The sequence below is a fragment of the Phoca vitulina genome, unplaced genomic scaffold (genome assembly GCF_004348235.1).
Source record: "Phoca vitulina isolate PV1807 unplaced genomic scaffold, GSC_HSeal_1.0 scaffold3, whole genome shotgun sequence".
In the NCBI taxonomy this organism is placed as follows: Eukaryota; Metazoa; Chordata; class Mammalia; order Carnivora; family Phocidae; genus Phoca; species Phoca vitulina.
In genome coordinates, this window is record NW_022589706.1 from 27,459,602 (window position 1) to 27,480,778 (window position 21,177).

Below are 21,177 nucleotides of genomic sequence, written 5' to 3' on the forward strand. Positions count from 1 at the left end.
CCTCCATACATTCACAGGGAAGCTTTAAGGTACAATTATAAATGAGTCCATATGAAAGATTCTTACTTAATTATAAACAAGTCTTATTTTGTGTGTAGGCAGAAAAGATAAGCCCATATCACTGTACTGTTTCTTCTCATAAATTGTTGGAAAATACTTTCAACACACTTTTTAAACTTTTTTTTTTTTTTTTTAAGATTTCATTTATTTGTCAGAGAGAGAGCGTGCACAAGCAGGGGGAGCAGCAGGCAGAGGAAGAAGCTGAGCAGGGAGCCCAGTGCAGGACTCAATCCCAGGACGCTGGGATCATGACCTGAGCTGAAGGCAGATGCTTAACCGACTGAGCCACCAGACGTCCCTATGTCATTGTTAAACTTTTTTTTTTTTTTTTTTTGAGAGAGAGAGTGTGTGTGCATGTGAGCAGGGTGGCTGGTGGGCGGGGGCAGGGGGAGAGGGAGAGAGAGAATCCTAAGTAGGCTCCATGCTCAGTGCAGAGCCCAATGCAGGGTTCAATCTCATGACCCTGAGATCATGACCTAAGCTGAAATCAAGAGACAGATGCTTAACCGACTGAGTCACCCAGGTACCCCTTGATACTTTTTACAGGACAAAGCCTATCCATTTCCAGGAAATCATTCTAGATTACACAAAACATAACTTAAGCATTTTTTTAAAGATTTATTTATTTATTTTAGAGAGAGTGCGAGCACATATGCAGGGGCAGAGGGAGAGAGTCTCAAGCAGACTCTGCACCAACTTGGGGCTCCATCCCAGGACCCTGAGATCACAACCTGAGCCGAAACCAAGAGTCAGATGCTTAACCAACTGTGCCATCCAGGCGCCCCATAACATAAGCATTTTTAATGATTCTGTGTAATCATTACCTTTATTAGTTATTTTATTGATAGTCTCAATCATTATTAAGGTATGTAGAGTCCCTCACCTAAATGGTCTTATGCTGCCATGCTTTTTAAATTCATGTCTGCTTTCTGTAGTTTATTGCCACCATCTTTGCAAATCAGATTGTCTTCTTTTAGTCTCTAACAGCCTTTCCCACCTCCTGCTGTGCCCCGCTTACCTGATGCCACCATTTTGGCATTTCCCATTGCTTTCTTAATTGTTGCTTGTTTTCTATATTTTGGGAAACAGAAGTCAAGATAGTTGTAATTATGTCCAAAAATAAGAAGGTACTTAGTAAAGAACTTCTTTGAGTAAATTATATGAGGTTTTTTGCATCGTCTCTGTGACCTCTATTTTGGTTACACAATGGCCATATATATATTTTTTTTGGGGGGGGGGCACATTATTTTTTAACCTCTGAATTCTTTTGCTGTATTTATCGTAGCTGAATTCAACTGATAGAGAATCTCTAGATAAATAAAATACCATACGTATTGTCTTTAATTGTTAGATGATTTTATAAAAAATTTGAAAGCTTCCCTCTTTCATACTTCCCAAATCTCTGAAAATACTAGAGAAAATTAAGATCCCAAAACATATTTTAGTATTTTGAAAAATAAAATGACCAGAGTAACTCCCAATTGTCTTAACTGTAAATCTGAGTATGGCTTAGCTGATATCCCAGAACAGAGTCTCAAAATGAAAAATAGCATCAGAGAAGAAAAAATTAATCCTCAGGGAACCTTTTGATTTATAATAAATACTTTGAAATAATTTTGAGCAATAACATATTTAAAAAGCATTTCCTATGTATAACTGTTTTGTCATTTTAATTGAATCACTCTTATTCTATTATGATACAAAATGAAAATAACATTTCTTACCACTTCAAAATCTAGTTTTTCCATTATTTGCAATCCCACATCTACCCAACCATGATCTGTTTTATACACAATTTATCTGGATATAACTTCATTTTTTATCCATACCTGCTTTTTCTCTCTGTAAATCTGAAATAACCTTTCAGCACTTGGTCATACAAATTACCCCTTGATTCCAAATGTGATTCCTTTGTAGAGGTGCTTGATGAGTTTGTTTTACCAAAGGCCAGGATCTTTATAGTATCTAAGAAAATCTGCTAACTTACTAGGTGTGATTATATTTAATGTAGTATATATAAATGATACGTAAAATAGAATTTAAATTTTTCCCATCCCCTCAACAACAAGAAAAAATTTAACTTAGTGGGGCACCTGGATGACTCAGTCGGTTAAGCATCTGACTCTTGGTTTCAGCTCAGGTCATGATCTCAGGGTTGTGGGATGGAGCCCCACATCTGCTGAGCACAGAGTCTGCTTAAGATTCTCTCCCTGGGGTGCCTGGGTGGCTCAGTCGGTTAAGCGGCTGCCTTCGGCTCAGGTCATGATCCCAGGCTCCTGGGATCGAGCCCCGCATCGGGCTCCTTGCTCAGCAGAGAGCCTGCTTCTCCCTTTCCCTCTGCCTGCCGCTCTGCCTACTTGTGCTATCTCTCTGTCAAATAAATAAATTTAAAAAATCTTAAAAAAAAAAAAAAAAAGATTCTCTCTCTCCCTGAACCATGAGGGACTGTGGACTCTGAGAAACAAACTGAGGGTTCTACAGGGGAGGGGGGCTGGGGGGATGGGTTAGCCTGGTTATGGGTATTAAAGAGGGCACGTACTGAATGGAGCACTGGGTGTTATACGCAAACAGTGAATCATGGAACACTACATCGAAAACTAATGATGTAATGTATGGTGATTAACATAACATAATAAAATAAAAAAAGATTCTCTCCCTTTGCCCCTCCCCCACTCCCAGCTTGCACACTCTCTCTCTAAAAAAAAGAAAATTTAATATTATCTAAATAAGCAGTCAATAGTGAGTTGTATTTCTCACTTTAGAAAGTTTATGACCTACTCAAAATAGATTGGTCCTATTGTAGATAAAAATTACAAATATATATTTAAATTTCTTTTCCCTACTTTAAGAAAACATGTAGTGATATTTTGCTCTCTTTTTTAAAAGTAACTGTGTTGCTATGGATTGGGATAAAGATGGAGATATCCTAGCAGTGATTGCTGACAAATCTAGTTGCATTTATCTATGGGATGCCAACACAAATAAAACCAGCCAATTAGACAGTGGTATGAGGTAAGAATAACTTTTTTATTTTAAATCTTCACTTACAAATATGATTATTTGTAGGTTTGACGCTAACAGTACTTAACTGCTATCATTATAAACATGCATTTGTGACTTATTTTCCTATGAAAGAAAGTTTCTTTTTTTATCATTACATATAATCCTATTGATTTTGCCCAATTAATTAGAATAAAATTGTTATGATTGTAAACTATCAGTAGCTTCTTAAAAAGTTGCTTTCAGTGGAACAGACTAAAATGTCCAAAGATGAGACAAAACATCTGGAAAAATCCGGAAATGGGCTTGGCCTCAGGCATTGCTTGATCTAGGGGTTCTAGTGATGCAGTCAAGACTCTCTTTCCATCTCTGAGCCCTTCCTTTCTCTGTATTGACTTTATTCTAAGTCAGGCTCTCTCCATGGCTGCTGCCAACTCTTGGCTTATGTCATTCTTCACAGCAAGTTACACCAAAGAGAAGAGCATATCCCCATCACATCACCAGTGTCTGCTCAGTTACTCAGAAGGTCTCTGAGTAGGGTAGGCAGGGCCATGGGATTGAAAATCCCAGTAAGTGAAGAGTCGGATCAAGGGTGGTACAGTTCCCAAATGGAAAATATACTGGGCAAACAGAATAAATTACAGATCTCTGCTAAAATAGAAACCACTTTAACATATGGAATAGAAAAATTTATTTACAACTAAAACTTGGCAGTTCAACCTTGAACGAGTTGCTTTACCTCTCTCTAAACCTCAGTTTCTTCTTGTATATGGAATGTGTGTAATAATAATATCTGCCTCATGGTGTCATGTGACCTGCAGATAGGCCACACACATATTGTAAGATTAGACTATAAATTTCCAGTTTGCCAAGGAGTAACGACCCAGAGGAAGCAAGGTGGCCATGCAGAACAGGACGAAAGGTAACCTTAGTGTCGTTTTCCTTAACCCTCCAAATTGACACATGATGCATGCATTCACAGGTGATATTGTCCACCCATCATGAAGTCTTGCTAGGTGTGAGAACCTTCATTTCTTTTTCTTTTTTTTTTTTTTTAAGATTTTATTTATTTATTTGAGAGAGAGAGAATGAGAGACAGAGAGCATGAGAGGGAGGAGGGTCAGAGGGAGAAGCAGACTCCCTGCTGAGCAGGGAGCCCGATGCGGGACTCGATCCCGGGACTCCAGGATCATGACCTGAGCCAAAGGCAGTCGCTTAACCAACTGAGCCACCCAGGCACCCGAACCTTCATTTCTTGCTCTGTCCTTTTACACTTTGGGTATGCATCACTTTTTAAAAAGATTTTACATACTCTGTTCTTCAATTCAAGAGAATATTTATAAACATCAATACTGGTTCTTGAACCAAGTTCAGCATCAGTGAGAACACGTTCTCACCTGGAAAAAAATGCATAATTAATCCAAGGTGTTTCAAACTGGTATATGTCTGCTTCTGCTGTCTATCTTCCCACAGATCCATTTCCTCACATCATCTCAGAGTTGTTGTGACATTTAATTGTGTGTCATGGCCAGGCATGAAATTAAGAATTCAATGAATGGTGGATGTTATTGTAATTATCAAGGCAGAACCAATTAAATGTTAGTTTATATTAATATTTAATATCCAAAGGACTTTTGTATATACAAAGGTACACCCACTACCAATTGTTTTTTATTTAAAGGTCAAGCTATTATACTAAGATACTTAAACACAATTTTGAATATCAGTTTTTCTTAAATATATTCATTTTGCAAACAAATTTCCTTGAAAAATTTAAATTCCATTTACAGATTTAATTGGAATTTATTCTTTTGAGCACTTCGAACATCTTAAATAATACACAAAACATATTCAGATATAATCATTGCAAAACTTACTATAATGTCACTTAACTATCTTAAATTATTATGTTAACACAATGGATTGAATTTATTAATTTTTACTAAGTGTATTTTTATAACTTCTTAGAATTATTCTAAGTGGTACTTCCCCTGATCCTACCTAGGCTTATAGGAGTTATGTCCTTGGGGTACAGCAATCTTTCCAGAGAAAACTCTAAATACAGCATCTCATTTATCAACCAGTTGATTTGTGGTTGGATCATTGGACATGGTTATTTCTCCCAAGGCATTCAGACCTGAATTCTAGTCATCCTACTCAGCCTCTTTTCTAATTGACCTTCAGTTGTCATATCAGCAAGACTTTTTTAAACCTGTGCCTTTTACATAGGTTGCATTTTTTTTTATACCACGTGCATTTCCCTAAATAATATATTCTTTTAAGTTTAACTTGGCCAAAAATACATGTAATTACTATATATTGTCCTGATCTGCTAGCATTACTGGGAACTTACGTGTGCCGTAGTATCTTATTGTAATTTGTGAGGCCTTCTAGAGGCCTTATCTCTGAAGAAAAGAAAGATGGAGTCTGTTCAGCTGGCTCTTCTTTTGAGGATATTTGCCTACTTGATCTTCTTGGAACATACTGTTTAACTCTTTTTCTAGTTGGTTGTTATGTGACTGTTAGTGATGGTAAACTATTGAATGGACTGTTGTCATACTACTCTTATTAAATATGACCACTGTTGCTGATCAGACCTTGTGCCTCTCAGGCGGTTCCTCCTTCCTCTGGTGCTCACAATTCTTTCTATTCATGTTTTCTGAAAAGCAATCCCAGATAGGATTGAGTGTGTGAGATTTACTACAGGAAATGCCAGTGAGGAAACATAGAGGGGCAGGTTAGAAGAGCCATCAGACCACAGTGCATGTCTGACCCTTGTAAAGGGGAGAGGGAAGGAAGAAACATGGGGTAGAAGCATCTTATACTGCAGCCCAATTCTAAGTTCAGCTAGGCCTCTGAGGAGACCTTAAGCCAAAGTGACCCATCAATGGAATCCTATGTCTCCCAGGAATGGGCCTCAATAGTATCCCTGCCCACTCAGTTACTATCTGGGAGCAGCCTATGGGAAGGCATGGCCCTGGGACATCAAGGTGATGGATTCCAGTGGGACCCTTCATCAGTTACACTTTCCATAGCTAGAGATCTAAGAGGCATATTCTCATAGCTGTCACACCTGCTTAAACAGATAGAGAAACAAGCATATTGATCTTTTAAAAACATACACTTAATAGATGAAACCCACCAGCCTGGAATATTAGTACTTATTAGAAGTAATTTTCTAACTAAACATTTTATTATATTCATCTGTTGTTACAACAAACTTTCCATATACTTTAAGTGACTTTTGGTCTTCCGTATATCAGCATTCTTGAAAGCAGTGTTGCTTTCTGTAAACAGTAAATGATCTATCAGTGGTTCTCAGACTTTAGCTGTATCAAAGTGCCTATTAAAACACAGATAGCTGGGCGCCACCCCCAGAGTTTTTCATTCCGTAGGCCTGGGGTGGGACCAGAGAACTGGCATTTCTAAAGTTCCTAAGTGATGCTGTTGGTCCTGGGATTGCATTTCCAGAATCACTTTTCTATACCCATTGTGATTTCTTTCCTTGATACATAGGATGAGCTACTTTCCCAGGAGTCCTGATGTCATTTAGTAGGGAATTGTATAAAAGTTCAACCAGTAGGTCTTAGAATGTACTTAAGAACTGGTGGTAGGTAAATGTGCTTTCTACCGCTTTCTGAGTGAGCTAATCTTAATAGTGACAGAGGTGGGAGAGACAGGAAGATGGCAGTGGAGTAGGAGAACCCCAGGCTTACTTCATCCCACAAATACAACTCGTTAACTATCAAATCCTAAACACCCCAGAAATCAACCAGAAGACTGACAGAACAGACTCCACAACTAAAGGGAGAGAAGAGGCCACAATGAAGAAGGTAAAAAGTGTGGAGGCATGGTGAAGAAACGGCTCCTGGCTGCTGTAGAGAGGAAGGAGCCATGGCCACGGAGAAGGGCAACAGAGAGAGGAACACACAGGGGAACACAGAAGTAGAACATTTTCTCAAAGCCGTTGGTGTGGAAAATGAGAGGGGCTGAATTTTATGAATTCTTGCGACCAGTGCAGCTTAAAGCCTGGAGTTTTCAGTGTCAGTGGGCTTGGCTAGGATAGATCCTGGGAGGCCCTGCCGCACTCCTAGAGAGAAGGTAGGGAAACAATCCTGGGATGTACAGCATGGAAACAACATCTGAAGAGAGCCCAGGGCACAAAATGGGGAGATTATTTGCTCTTGCTAGAGCACGTCCCTGAGAGATAGTATTCACAGAGATACCTCTCCAGGAACAAAGGAGTGGGTCGGCGCCATTTCTCTCTCCCGCCCCTCAGCATAAACACAGAGCCACCTGCAGAAACAGTGCAGCATGGATACTGGCTGCCTAACTTGCTTATACTAAGCACTCCCTGCGCTTTGGTGGAACTGCTTTTCTCAGTCATGCTTACCTCAGTGCCCCCCCCCCAGAAGATCAGCACAAACCCCTGCCCATACCATGTCTCCCAACCAGAGAGTGCTGCAGGGCCTCAGTTCTGGTGGAGGTGGTGACACATCTCAATTCACAATCAGACCAAAGCACACCTAGTTAAAACTCAGCACATTCAGGTCAGGGACCAAACACTGCACACAGCAGGCAAGGAGAGCCTCTGCAGATGACTGGCCTGAAGGATATAGAGCAGCCAAAACACAATAGCAGAGTGCATGCAACACACATTGGGGGCACTCCCTAGAGCGCCAGGCCCTGGGCACCAGATGACCTCTTCATAAGGCCATTACATTCAGGAGCAGGAGACAGACTGGCTTTTCTAACACACAAAAGAAGGCAGAGACTTAGAAAAAATGAGAAGACAGAAGAATTTATCCCAAATGAACAAAATAAGACGACAGCCAGAGATCTAAGTGAAATAGATGTAAGTAACATGCCTGGTGGAGAATTTAAAGCAACAATCATAAGGATACTCCACTGTGCTTGAGAAAAAAAGTGGAAAACATCAGTGAGACACCAAAGAGATAAAAGAGTTAAAAAAGAATCAGAGATGAGGAGTGCAATAAACAAGATCAGAAACATGCTTGATGCAATGAACAGCAGGCTGAAAGACCCAAAGGAATGAATGAATGACTTAGAAGACAAAGTAATGGAAAGCAATGAAGCTGAACAAAAGAAAGAAGAATTATGCAACACGAGAATAGACTGAGGGAAACAGTGCCTCTATCAAATGTAATAACATTCCTGTTATAGGAGTCCCAGAAGAAGAAAAGAGAAAAGGGGGCAGAAAATTTATTTGAGGAAATAATAGCTGAAAACTTTCCTAATCTGGAGAAGGAAACAGACATCGAGATCCAGGAGGCACAGAGAATTCCTTTCAAAAGCAACAAAATGGGCCCACATTGTGACATATTGTAATTATATTTGCAAAATATAGTAATAAAGAAAAAATATTCAAAGCAGCAAGACAAAAGAGGTCACTAACTTACAAGGGAGAACCCATAAGGCTAGCAGGAGATTTTTCAACACAAATTTAGCAAACCAGAAGGGAGTGACATGGAATCTTCAAAGTGCTGGATAGGAAAAATCTGCAGCCAAGAATGCTCCATCCAGCAAGGATATCATTCAGAACAGAAGGAGAGATTTCCCAAACAAACTAAAGGAGTTCATGACCACTAAACCAGCCCTGCAAGAAATATTAAAAGGGACTCTTTGAGTGCAAAGGAGAAACCAAAAGTGACAGTATAAAGGAGGAAGCACAATTTTATAGAATATTTCTGTAAAAAATCAAGGAACTCACACAAAAAAAGGATATAACTAAAACATGTACCTAAAATGTGGGGAGGAGAGGAGAAGAGAATGGGTTCAAATTGAATCGACCATCAACTTAATATAGACTGCTATTTACAGAAGAGGTTATATACAAACCTAATGGTAACAATATCTCATACATGGCTAATAAACGTGCAAAGAATAGGAGAAAGAAATCCAAATATATCACTAAAGAAAATCAGCAAACCATGAAAGAGAGAAAGACAAGAGAGGGCCAGAGAAAATCTCCACGAACAACCACAAAACAAGTAATAAAATGGCAATAAATACATATCTGTCAGTAATTACTTTGAATGTAAATGGACTAAATCAAAAAAATAGGCTGTCAGAATGGATAAAAAAGCAAGACCCATCTATGTGCTGCCTAAAAGAGCCTCATTTTAGACCTAAAGACACCTGCAGATTGAAAGTGAGGAGGATGGAAAAACATCATGCAAATGGATGTCAAAAGAAAGCTGGAGTAGCAATACTTGCATTGGACAAACTAGACTTTAACACGAAGACAAAGAAGGAGACTATATAATAATAAAGGGGACAAGAAGATATAACAATTTTAAATATTTATATACCCAGCATGGGAGTACCCAAATGTATAAAACAATAACAAACATAAAGGAACTAATCAATAACACAGTAATAGTAGGAGACCTTAACACCCCACTTACATCAATGGACAGATCATCTAAACAGAAAATCAACAAGGAAACAATGGCCTTGATGACATAGTGGACTGGATGGACTTAACAGATATATTCAGAACATTCCATCCTAAAACAGCAGAATACATATTCTTTCATTCGCTTTTTTTTTTTCTTTTTTTTTTTGAGAGAGAATCTTAAACAGATCCCATGCTCAGCATTTGAGCCCAACACAGGGCTCAGTCTCACAACCCCGAGATCATGACCTGAACTGAAATCAAGAGTCAAATGCTTAACTGATTGAGCTACCCAGGCACCCCAGAAACACATTGTTTCAAGTGCATATGGAACATTCTTCAGAATAGACCACATATTAGGACACAAAACAGGCCTTAACAAATAGAAGATTGAAGTCATACTATGCACCTTTTCTGACCACAATGCCATGAAACTAGAAGTCATCCACAAGAAAAAATCTGGAAAGACCACAAATACATGGAGGTTAAATAACATGCTACTAAACAATGAATGGGTCAACCAGAAAATAAAAGAAGAAATTAAAAAATACATGGAAACAAATGAAAATGGAAACACAACAGTCCAAAACCTTTGGGATGCAGCATAAGCAGTCCTTAGAGGGAAACACATAGTGATACAGGCTTACCTCAAGAAGCAAGAAAAATCTGAAATAAACAACCTAACCTTACACCTAAAGGAGCTAGAAAAAGAACAACAAATGAAGGCTGAAGCCAACAGAAGGAAGGAAATAATAAAGATTAGAGCAAAAATAAATGATGTTTCTTAAAAAACAATAGAACAGATCAGTGAAACCAGGAGCTGGTTCTGTGAAAAAAATCAATAATATTGATAAGCCTCCAGCCAGTTATCAAAAAGAAAAGAGAAAGGACACAAATAAAATCACAAATGAGAGAGAAGAAATAACAACCAACACCCAGAAATACAAACAATTACAAGAGAATATTATGAAAAACTATATGCCAACAAATGGGACAACCTGAAAGAAATGGTTAAATTCCTAGAAGCAAATAAATTACCGAAACTGAAACAGGAAGAAATAGAAAACTTGAACAGACCGATAACCAGCAAAGAAATTGAGTCCGTAATCAAAAAATTCCCAACATACAAAAGTCCAGAACCAAATGGCTTCACGGGCGAATTCTACAAAACATTTAAAGAAGAGTTAATGTCTCTTCTTCTCAAACTATTCCAAAAAATAGAAAAGGAAAGAAAATTTCCAAATTCATTCAATGAGGCCAGCATTACCCTGATACCAAAACCAGATAAAAAGAGAATTATAGGCCAATATCCTTAATGAACATGGATGCAGAAATTCTCCATAAACTAGCAAACCCAATCCAACAATACATTAAAAAAATCATTCACCATAGGGTGCTTGGCTGTCTCTGCCGGTAAAGCATGCAACTCAGTCTCAGGGTCATGAGTTCAAGCCCCATGTTGGGCATGGAGCCTACTTAAAAAAAAAAAATCATTCACCACAATCAGGCAGGATTTTTTCCTGGGTTGCAGTAGTGGTTCAATATTTGCAAATCAGTCAATGTGATACACCACATTAATAAAGGATAAGAACCATATGATTGTTTCAATAGACACAGAAAAAGCATTCAATAAAGTATAATATCCATTCATGATAAAAGCCCTCACAAAGTAGGTTTAGAGGGAACCTCCCTCAACATAACAGGCCATATATGAAAAACCCACAGCTAACATCACCTGAAACTGAAAGCCTTTCCCCTAAAGTTAGGAATGAGACAACGATGTCCACTCCCACCAGTTTTATTCATCATACTGGAAGTCCTAGCCACAGCAATCAGACAACAAAAAGAAATAAAAGGCAACCAAATCAGCAAGGAAAAAGGAGAAGTTCCACTATTTGCAGATGACATGATACTATATATAGAAAACCCAAAAGACTCCACCAAAAAACTGCTAGAACTGATACAGGAATTCAGTAAAGTCACAGGATACAAAATCAATATACAGAAATTACATTTGTATACACCAATAATGAAGCAGCAGAAGGAGAAATTAAGAAATCAATCCCACTTACAATTGCACCAAAAAACCATAAGGTACCTAGGAATAAATCTAACTAAAGATGTGAAAGACCTGTACTCCAGAAACTATAAAACACTGATGAAAGAAATTGAAGAAGACGACACAAAGAAATGGAAAGACATTCCATGCTCATGGATTGGAAGAACAAATATTGTTAAAATGTCCATACTACCCAAAGCACTCTACACATTTAATGCAATCCCTATCAAAATACCAACAGCATTTTTCACAGAACTAGAATGAACAATCCTAAAATTTGTATGGAACCACAAAAGACCCCAAATAGCCAAAACAACCTTAAAAATAAAAGCAAAGCTGGAGACATCACAATTCCAGACTTCAAGTTATATTATAAAGCTGTAGTGATCAAAACAGCATGGTACTGGCACAAAAATAGGCACATAATCAATGGAACAGAATTGAAAACCCAGAAATGAACCTACAATTTTATGATCAATTAATCTTCAACAAAGCAGGAAAGAATATCCAATGGAAAAAAGACAGGCTCTTCAACAAATGGTGTGGGGAGAAGTGGATAGCAACATGCAGAAGAATGAAGCTGGACCATTTTCTTAACACCAGACACAAAAATAAATTCAAAATGAATTAAAGACCTAAATGTGAAACCTGAAAGCATAAAAATCCTAGAAGAGAACACAGGCAATAACTTCTTTGATATCAGCCTTTGCAGCTTCTTTCTGGATATGTCTCCTGAGGGAAGGCAAACAAAATCAAAAGTAAACTCTTCAGACTACGTCAAAATAACAAGCTTCTGCACAGTGAGGGAAACAGTCAACAAAACTAAAAGGCAACCTACAGAATGGGAGAAGATATTTGCAAATGACATATCCAGTAAAGGGTTAGTATCCAAAATACATAAAGAACTTACAAAACTCAATACCCCAAAAATGAATAATCCAATTTAAAAATGAGCAGAAGAAATACAGATGGCCAGTAGACATATGAAAAGATGCTCAACATTACTTATCAGGGAAATGCAAATCAAAACTACAATGACCTCATGCCTGTCAGAATAGCTAAAATCAAAAACAAAGAAGCAGTAGGTGTTGGTGTGGTTGTGGAGAAAGGGGAACCCTCTTGCACTGTTGGTGGAAATGCAAACTGGTGCAGCCACTCTGGAAAACAGTATGGAGGTTCTTCAAAAAGTAAGAAATAGAACTACCCTACAATCCTTCAATTGTACTACTCAAGGTATTTACCCAGATAATACAAAAATACTAATTCAAAGGGATACATGCACCCTGATGTTTATAGAAGCATTATCTACAATAGCCAAATTATGGAAACAGTCCAAGTGTCCATTGATTGATGAATGGATAAAGATGTGGTATGTATGTATGTGTGTGTGTACATATGTGTATATCTATATGTATACACACACATAGATATATACACACATATATACAATGGACTATTACTCAGCCATAAAAAAAAAAAAAATGAAATCTTTCCATTTGCAACATCAATCAAGCCAGAGAGTATAATGCTAAATGAAATAAGTCAGCCAGTGGAAGACAAATACCATATGATTTTATTCTTATGTGGAATTCAAGAAACAAAACAAATAAGCAAAAGAGAAAAAAAGAGGCAAACAAAGAAACGCTTTTAACTATAGAGAACAGGGGTGCCTGGGTGGCTCAGTCAGTTAAGTGTCTGCCTTCGACTCAGGTCATGATCCCAGGGTCCTGGGATCGAGCCCAGCGTCGGGCTCTCTGCTCAGCCGGGAGTCTGCTTCTCCCTCTCCCTCTCCCTGTGATTTCTCTCGCTTTCACGGTCTCAAATAAGTAAATAAAAATACTTAAAAAAAAAATAGAACAAACTGATGGTTACCGGAGGGGAGGTGACGGGGGTGGGGAGGTGACGGGGTGGGGGGCAAGGGGGAAGAATAGGTGAGATAGGTGATAGGGATTAAGGAGTGCAGTTGTCCTGATGAGCACCAGGTAATGTATGAAGTGCTCAATTACTATATTGCACACCTGAGACTAATATTATACTGTATGTTAACTAATTGGAATTTATTTTTTTTAAAGATTTTATTTATTTGAGAGAAAGAGAGAAAGAGCATGAGCAGGGGGGAGGGGGAGAGGGAGAAGCAGCCTCCCCACTGAGTAGGGAGCCCGATGCAGGACTCGATCCCAGGACCCTGAGCTGAAGGCAGATGCTTAACCACTTAACCGACTGAGCCACCAAGGTGCCCCCCCTTATGTAGTTTTAAATTTTCACGTTACTGAAGCAGAACATACCAGTTATATAATGTGATATATCAAATCTACTACTTTGCCATTAAGTTTGAGATCTTTCCAAATCATTTTACCTATTAAACGTGTCCCTTTCGTTGCTTAATCAACTGAGCCACCCAGGTGCCTCAACTATTTGGAATTTAAATAAAAACTTTAAAAAGTGACAGAGCTGGAAAAGATATGTCCTGTTTAAGGTGGTGAATTCCCAGTGGTTTTTCCAATTTAATATGTTATAGGACCCTACTTTTAAAATTAAAAAAAAATTTTTTTTAAGGTGGGGAGGCTGAGGGAGAGGGAGAGAGAGAGAATCTTAAGCAGGCTCCACGCCCAGTGTGGAGCCTGATGCGGGGCTCGATCTCACAACCCTGAGACCATGACCTGAACCAAAATCAAGAGTCAGACGCTTAACTGACTAAGCCACCCAAGCATCCTGGACCCTACTTTTTTTTAAAGCATGTGGTGTCATCATCCATTAATTTTTAATTTTTCCACATTTACAACTATCATTAGACTAACTAAACTATCTCATCATGAGTCATTTTATGAAATTTGAGGTTCCATCATGACTGAAGTAGAGTTTGTATTCATTACATATGTATTTTAGGTCTAACTGACCGTAAGATCATCTTATAAGCATCTCCAAAATGTCTTTAGCCCTTAGTCTTTGTCCTAAAGCATTAGTTCTAATTTTGTACTTCAGTTTCTAAGTAGATATTAAAGTTATTCATGAAATACTTTTTAAAAGAACTATCTGGAGATTATGACTGAATTTTTTAGTGATTTATATCTTAATGTTACAGGGATCAAATGTCTTTCCTTCTTTGGTCAAAAATTGGAAGTTTCCTGGCTGTTGGAACTGTTAAAGGAAGTTTGCTTATTTATAATCGTCAGACGTCTCGAAAGATTCCTGTGCTGGGTAGGTTATAGCTGGAAATACTGCTCACTATTTGAGATGCTTTACATAAATGTATGTTTTACTGCCTCAGATTTTTCTGATATTGCAAGGGAAATTGTAAAAGCTCCCCTGGTCAAGCTCTGTAACTAGCTAAACTATAAGATCCCTCTTCACTGTCTGCTAAGAATTACCAGGCCACATAGAATGGTTGCTCTAAGGTCAGCCTGTGCCTTTGGACACCAGGACATTACTAGCAGATTGTACCTTTGGACATGGAATAGCTCATGTGCATATCAACACGTTAGTGGGGGGACTGAAACATTTGGTGACTGTTTGGTCAGAATATATCTAGATTCTTAATTCTAATCTCTCACTCTCCAAACACCAGTTTAGTCTGGGTATGCACTGTGAGTTATATTTGCCTCAGGGTATATGGCTAGAGGGTGTTTGTTCCTCGTTTTACCTCGGTTCAGACTCTTTGATTCCCCAATCTCTGGTCATTAGCATCTGCCCTCTGAACACCCAAGAAGAAACAGATCAATTCTTTTCAATTATTATAACATCATGCTGGTAAATGGTGAAACTAGTAGGCTTAATTATACCCAGGTGGCCAAAAAATTATAATTTATTGCTAAGGAAGAATTAAACTCTGGAGATAAGAGTGCCCACAGAATACTTGAGAAAGTGCCTTTCAATTAAGGACACGTAATTATTTCAACTTTTTTCACATATATGTCTATCTTTAATATTTATATTTTTGGTGCTTCAGCCAAAAGGTAATGCCATTGATCCATTTGAAAAACTAAACAAAATATTACAAAAATCAACTTTCACCATACAAATTGACTATTTGACTTCAGTTAGGCCTTTTTTGTATCCCACTTCATCGCTAGGAACACCCTAGCGGTTAACTTACAGGCCCCAAAACATTTGACACTTGACATATAAGAAAATAATTTGTCAAAGCATGATTATTTTGTGTCAGGTATTTGTCACATATACATGATTTTATAGGTGATCTTTGTATTTAACATGAATATTGATTCTCTTCTGAGTCATTTATTAATTGTGTAAAATGGGCCTGAGGAGATTCAGGTTAATTATATATCTTAGGTCCTTTAGCTAAATATATAGCTGCCTCTCTCAGAGTTGGTTATGACTTGTGGCTCTGCTTTTTTTCCTTTTAAATAACTCACTTTCCTAAATCCAAGCCTTTCCACTCTAAGAGCCCCTGCATGGTAGCATGATCTGCCAGCATTTCACAGTAACTAAAATCTGTTAACCTTGTTGAATCTTGCACTGATTTATTTCCTTCAACTACCCTACATATAGGCAGTTCTCATGTTGCATGGTTCTTATATACATGAAATTCATTTACTACGGTTTAATTAAATATTGCCAGTCTCCCACTAACATGGTTCAAACTTCAGTTACCATAGTAGATTAACTGTGAGTTAATATTATTTAAATAAGTCAGTACATGTAAAGTGCCCAGAGTACTGTAAGTAGGCACACAAAACAGGTTAACTGTTCTTGATGTTAAGGCTAACCTGAGTTCTGAGCACGGGAAGCAAAGAAGCCATGAGGTATACAGGAAGGTGGAAGAAGAGATTTTCTTCTCCCTTTCTGGGGTATAGAAAGAAGTTTGTCTTTGGCCTTTTCGCACCTCTTTGTGCACTCTTCTTTCCTTCCTATGCCCATTTCTTTGGGCCCAGTTGCAGTGTACCACACAAGTCCCTTAATCTATGATCACTAAACTCTCCTACATCTCAGTGTCTTCTCTGAATGGTCCCTTCGCTTTGTGCCCTGGTCTCCTGATTTGAAATGCCATCTATATCCTGACCAGTCCCATATTGATCTCTTCCTATCTCTAGACTCATATCCAACTGCTTATTCAACATCTCTCACGAGATGTCTAGAAACACTTCAAATTTAATATCTCTAAAATCCTTTTGACCCGCAGCTGTCCCTCTCAACCATTGATGACATCCCATCCTTTTAGATCTTCAGGCTAAGACTTTAGCATCATCCTTGACTCCTCTTTCTCATCCCTCCGTATCTAATTTGCCAGGAAATCTTATAGGCTCTTTCTTTAAATATTTCCAGAATCCAGCCTGTTCTCACCACCTCTTCCGTTACCACTGTGTGTGAGCCTCATACACCTTTTCCATGTGAATTTCTGCAATCTCTGAACTGGTTTCCCTGCTTCAGCTCTTTCCCTGTAATACAATATTCTCAAGCTAGGGGCCAGAGTGAGCTTTCTGCTCTGACCTTCCCAATGGCTCTCCATCTCACCCGGAGTCAAAGCCAGAGTCCTCACAATGGCCAGCCAGCACCCGCATGACCTGGCCATTGCAGACTCTCTGATTTCATCTCAGACTCCTCTCTTCTTACTTCCTCTACTCCAGCCACACTATCCTCCTTGCTGAGCCTCTAACACACCAGGATTCTGGCCTCAGGGTCTATTCACTTAATACCTACTTATTTAGATCCTCTTTCCAGCATAGGTACTGTATTACGTTTTGTAAGGGGTAGAAAGAATAAAATTAATGTCTCTGCTCTCAAAAAGCAGCTAAAATAGCTAAACTTATATAGCACTTTCTATACGCCTGGCACTCTTCTAAATGCTTAAACTCATTTGATCCTCAGCTCTATGAGACAGGCCCTACTATTATCCCCAGTTTATGGATAGGTGACTAAGGAATAGAAGTGTTAAATAGCTTACTCTATGTTTTATAGTCAGTGGTGGAGCCGAGATTCAAATCTAGGCAGTCTGGCTCCAGAATATGTATACTTAACCATTCTAATCTTCATTGTAGAATTAATCTTGAGACTCAAGGATTTTTCTATCCCAGGACCTTCAACAAATGCACACAGTGTCAAGTATAAGATTTCCCCCCCAAAATTGAGTTTTTGCACTGGCTAGATTCCTCAATGAAAAAGTTTCCTGATACTTATTGCTTCCATCTAGTATCACTTACTAGTTAAGTGACTCAGTTCTTAACACAAGTCCCACCAAGGTACATTCAGATTTGCACCTCAGCATTATCAGAAATCATATGTGCTCTAGTTTTACATGAATAGCCAAAACTGTGACTATTGAATCTGTTTATACCACGGGTCTACCACACTGTGAAGCTGAGTATAGTAAAGATAACTTGAGTGCCTTGGGATTTACTGGTCTTAAGACATTATTGTTAAAGGTTTGGTTATATGGTAAGCAAACAAACTTGTTGAGTGGAGTATCTTTTCATGTAAGGCCCATGCCCATATCCATATAAATAGTTGAAAAGCAGTATTGCTCTTATATAGTGTTACATTGCTTTAGAACTTGGTAATAAACTTTTAAATAAGGTTGCTTAGACCCTAACTGCTTGGATGAGATTTAACATTCCTTGTCTGTTTAATATCGGCGGCATATTACCTAGACTTACAGATTGACATCACAGTTCTTTTAATTTTTTTGAGAAACCCATGTGTCTGTACAAAAATCATCTCTTTTTCAGGAAAACATACTAAGAGAATCACATGTGGATGTTGGAATGCAGAAAATCTGCTTGCTTTAGGTGGTGAAGATAAAATGATTACAGTTAGCAATCAGGAAGGTGACACGATAAGACAGGTAATACAGTATCATCTTTGGTCTGATATATTCAAAAATTTCCCTGAAATAAAGTTTGTCTACCAAACTAACCTACGAAATTTTAAAATCTCTATGTGAGATATGTATGCAATAACTTCCTTTTCTAAACAACAAAAACTGTTCTTTTTATGTATTAGAACACTTTTCTTTCCTAAGAATCCTTTATCCAAATATCTTCCTTTGTACATTTGCTATTACCTAGTATTGGCATGGATTATCGGCTCTGTGGTTATAGCCAGGCTGTATATTTGTGAGATAACTCTGACTTTGTATGTGTATATTCATAATATAAATGTTAATAACTGGACTCGGAGTCTGGTTTGCCTGATTCTAAAGCCCATGCCTTTAACTGGTATGTTAAATTGCTTCCAAACTAACCCTAATTAAATTTAGTTTTAGGATTAAAAGTTACTACTATTCAAATTTCCCAATTGATTAGATCTTCAGTGGCTCCTTAAGTGAATTTGTATTACCAATAGCTACTACATAATCTCACCAGTGGGTAAATTTTACTTTGGACTACTTGGCATATGGTTTAGTATTGCTAGGACAATATTGACTAGCAAATTCTTTGAATACCCTCTAAGTATATGGCACTGTGCTATGTACTTCAGAAGAAATATGAAATATGGTCCCATATTAGGTCTCTATTGCTACATAATAAATTATGCCCAAAACCTAGCAGTTTCAAAACAATATACATTTATTGTTTTGTAGTTTTTATGGATGAGGAATGCAGGTGCAGCCTAGCTGCTTTAAGGTCTCACAAGGCTGCATTTTATTGGTCAAGGTTGGAGTCTCATCTGAAGGCTTGACTGGGAAAAAATCGGTTTCCAAGCTCAATCACATGGTTGTTGACAAGAGTTCAGTTCCTTACAGGTTGTTAGGCTTAGGACCTCAGTTTCTCTCTGGCCATTGATTAGAAGCCTGCCTAATTTCCTGTCCACATGGATCTCTCCATACAGTGCCTCACAACATAGCAGGTAGTAAGAGAATGAGAACAGCCATTCAAAACTTAAGCCACAATCTCTTAATAAATAACCTGATCTCAAAATCATTTTCACCATATTCTGTTATGTAGAACTGAGTCCGTAGGTCCAGCCCACCTTCAGAGGGGTAGGGATGGGGATTACACAAAGAAGGAGGTAAGGATCACTGTGGATCATCTTAGAAGCTACCAGCCATAGGCTCCTACTCTCAAGAAGACAGAACTAATCATGATAAAACACTCACAGCCTTATATGATTGCCGTATTTTGTGGTATAGTTGACAAGTCCTATAATATCTGAGATGGAGGAGATCAATGCAAGTTGGATTATGAATCTTTAAAAGACGATCTGAATCAGTCAAGGTATAGAATAAATTGTTGTAACAGAGAGGTCCAAAATTACAAGGGCTCTAAGAATATGGTAGTTTGGGTGGTTTTTTCCTCTTTCTCATGTAACAGACAGGTAGGCAAATCATCTGTGCATCTCTGCTTCATAAGGCTGTACACAGTCCCAAGTTCCTTCCGTCTTATTGTTCTGCCATTTGCAAGGATGTTTTGTCCTCCTCTGAATAGTTACCTGCACCATATCTGCGTTTCCACTCCAGGGAAGGGAGAAAGAGAAGTGGAGTGCAAGAAATATTTAAAGGACCTAGTATGGAAGATGCGTTTATTATTTCCATTCATATCACTAGAACCTAGTCATATAGTCACACCTCACTGCTGCCAGGGAAGCTGCAAATTTAGACTCTGTGGGTAATCGTGTGCCCTACTGAAACTTGTTTTAGTGGATACCATAAGACATTTAGCAGTCTGTCGCTCAATCCTAGCAAAACAACGTGGACAGAGATAAGAGGGAGAACTTATAGCTTGTTCAAGAGTGGCTTGACTGAAGATAAGGGCTTTGAGAATTTATAGAAAATAAGGCTGAAGAAGAACATTGGTTCCTGAATCTGGAAAGCTCTGAAAGTTAGGCAGAAGTAACTCAGCCATGTTGAGTAGAACCATAGCATGATTAATCTGGTTCTTAAGATTAATTCATGTAAAAAATATTTTCTGAAGCCTAAAATTTTGATCATTCTATTTTGGTGCCATTTTGAATTAGAATGGTAGATATACAAGTCCAGATGCTTTAGCTCTCCACTCACTCTTGTATCCATATCAGACATCATCAGTAGATATTGGCATTTTTTTTCCTCCACTGAATCAGGACATGGTCTTACAATATTTTGCTATATAACATCCCAGGAAATCACTACATTCAGCCATTATTTAATTACAAGATAGCTATTTCCCATTTCTGATCTCTAAGAAGTATGCTTGTAGAATTAGACATACTATTTAAGTTGTCATGTGGTAAGCAAAGCATACATTAAAAATATTGCTTTATTTGGTGTTGTCTCTAAATTGCTTTGACTTTACTGTTCTGCAGATCACTCCAGTTTTACTTGTGTGGATTTATTTTTGTTTATCCTACTAAGGACTTGTCTTGTTCCTTAAATCTGAAGTTTGCTGTCTTTCGTCAATTCTGGAAAATTCTATCATCTCTTTCAGTATTACCTTTTGCCCTTTCTATTATGTCCTTCTGGAGTGTCTGTTAGACATACATTGGACCTTCTATCTCTTTATCTTTCCTTTTTTAAAAGATTTTATTTATTTAGAGAGAGAGAGAGCCAGGGGAGGAGCAGAGGGAGAGGGACAAGCAGACTCTGCACTGAGTGGGGAGCCTGATGTGGGGTTCAATCTCATGATCCTGAGATGATGACCCTGAGACCATGACTTGAGCTGAAACCAAGAGTCAGACGCTCAACAGACAGAGCCACCCAGGCACCCCT

At 38.2% G+C, this 21,177-nt stretch overlaps 1 protein-coding gene across 3 annotated transcripts in view; it reads left to right on the forward strand.

The window, feature by feature from the left end:
* The window catches only part of WDR19 (WD repeat domain 19), a 122,473-nt gene that overhangs the window by 4,520 nt on the left and 96,776 nt on the right, over nucleotides 1–21,177 (forward strand). For all 3 annotated transcript variants that reach the window (XM_032400209.1, XM_032400207.1, XM_032400208.1), the window contains exons 4-6: nucleotides 2,947–3,072; nucleotides 14,620–14,735; nucleotides 18,221–18,336. In XM_032400209.1, the coding sequence (XP_032256100.1) occupies nucleotides 2,947–3,072; nucleotides 14,620–14,735; nucleotides 18,221–18,336 (358 nt within the window). The remainder of the gene's footprint in view (nucleotides 1–2,946; nucleotides 3,073–14,619; nucleotides 14,736–18,220; nucleotides 18,337–21,177) is intronic.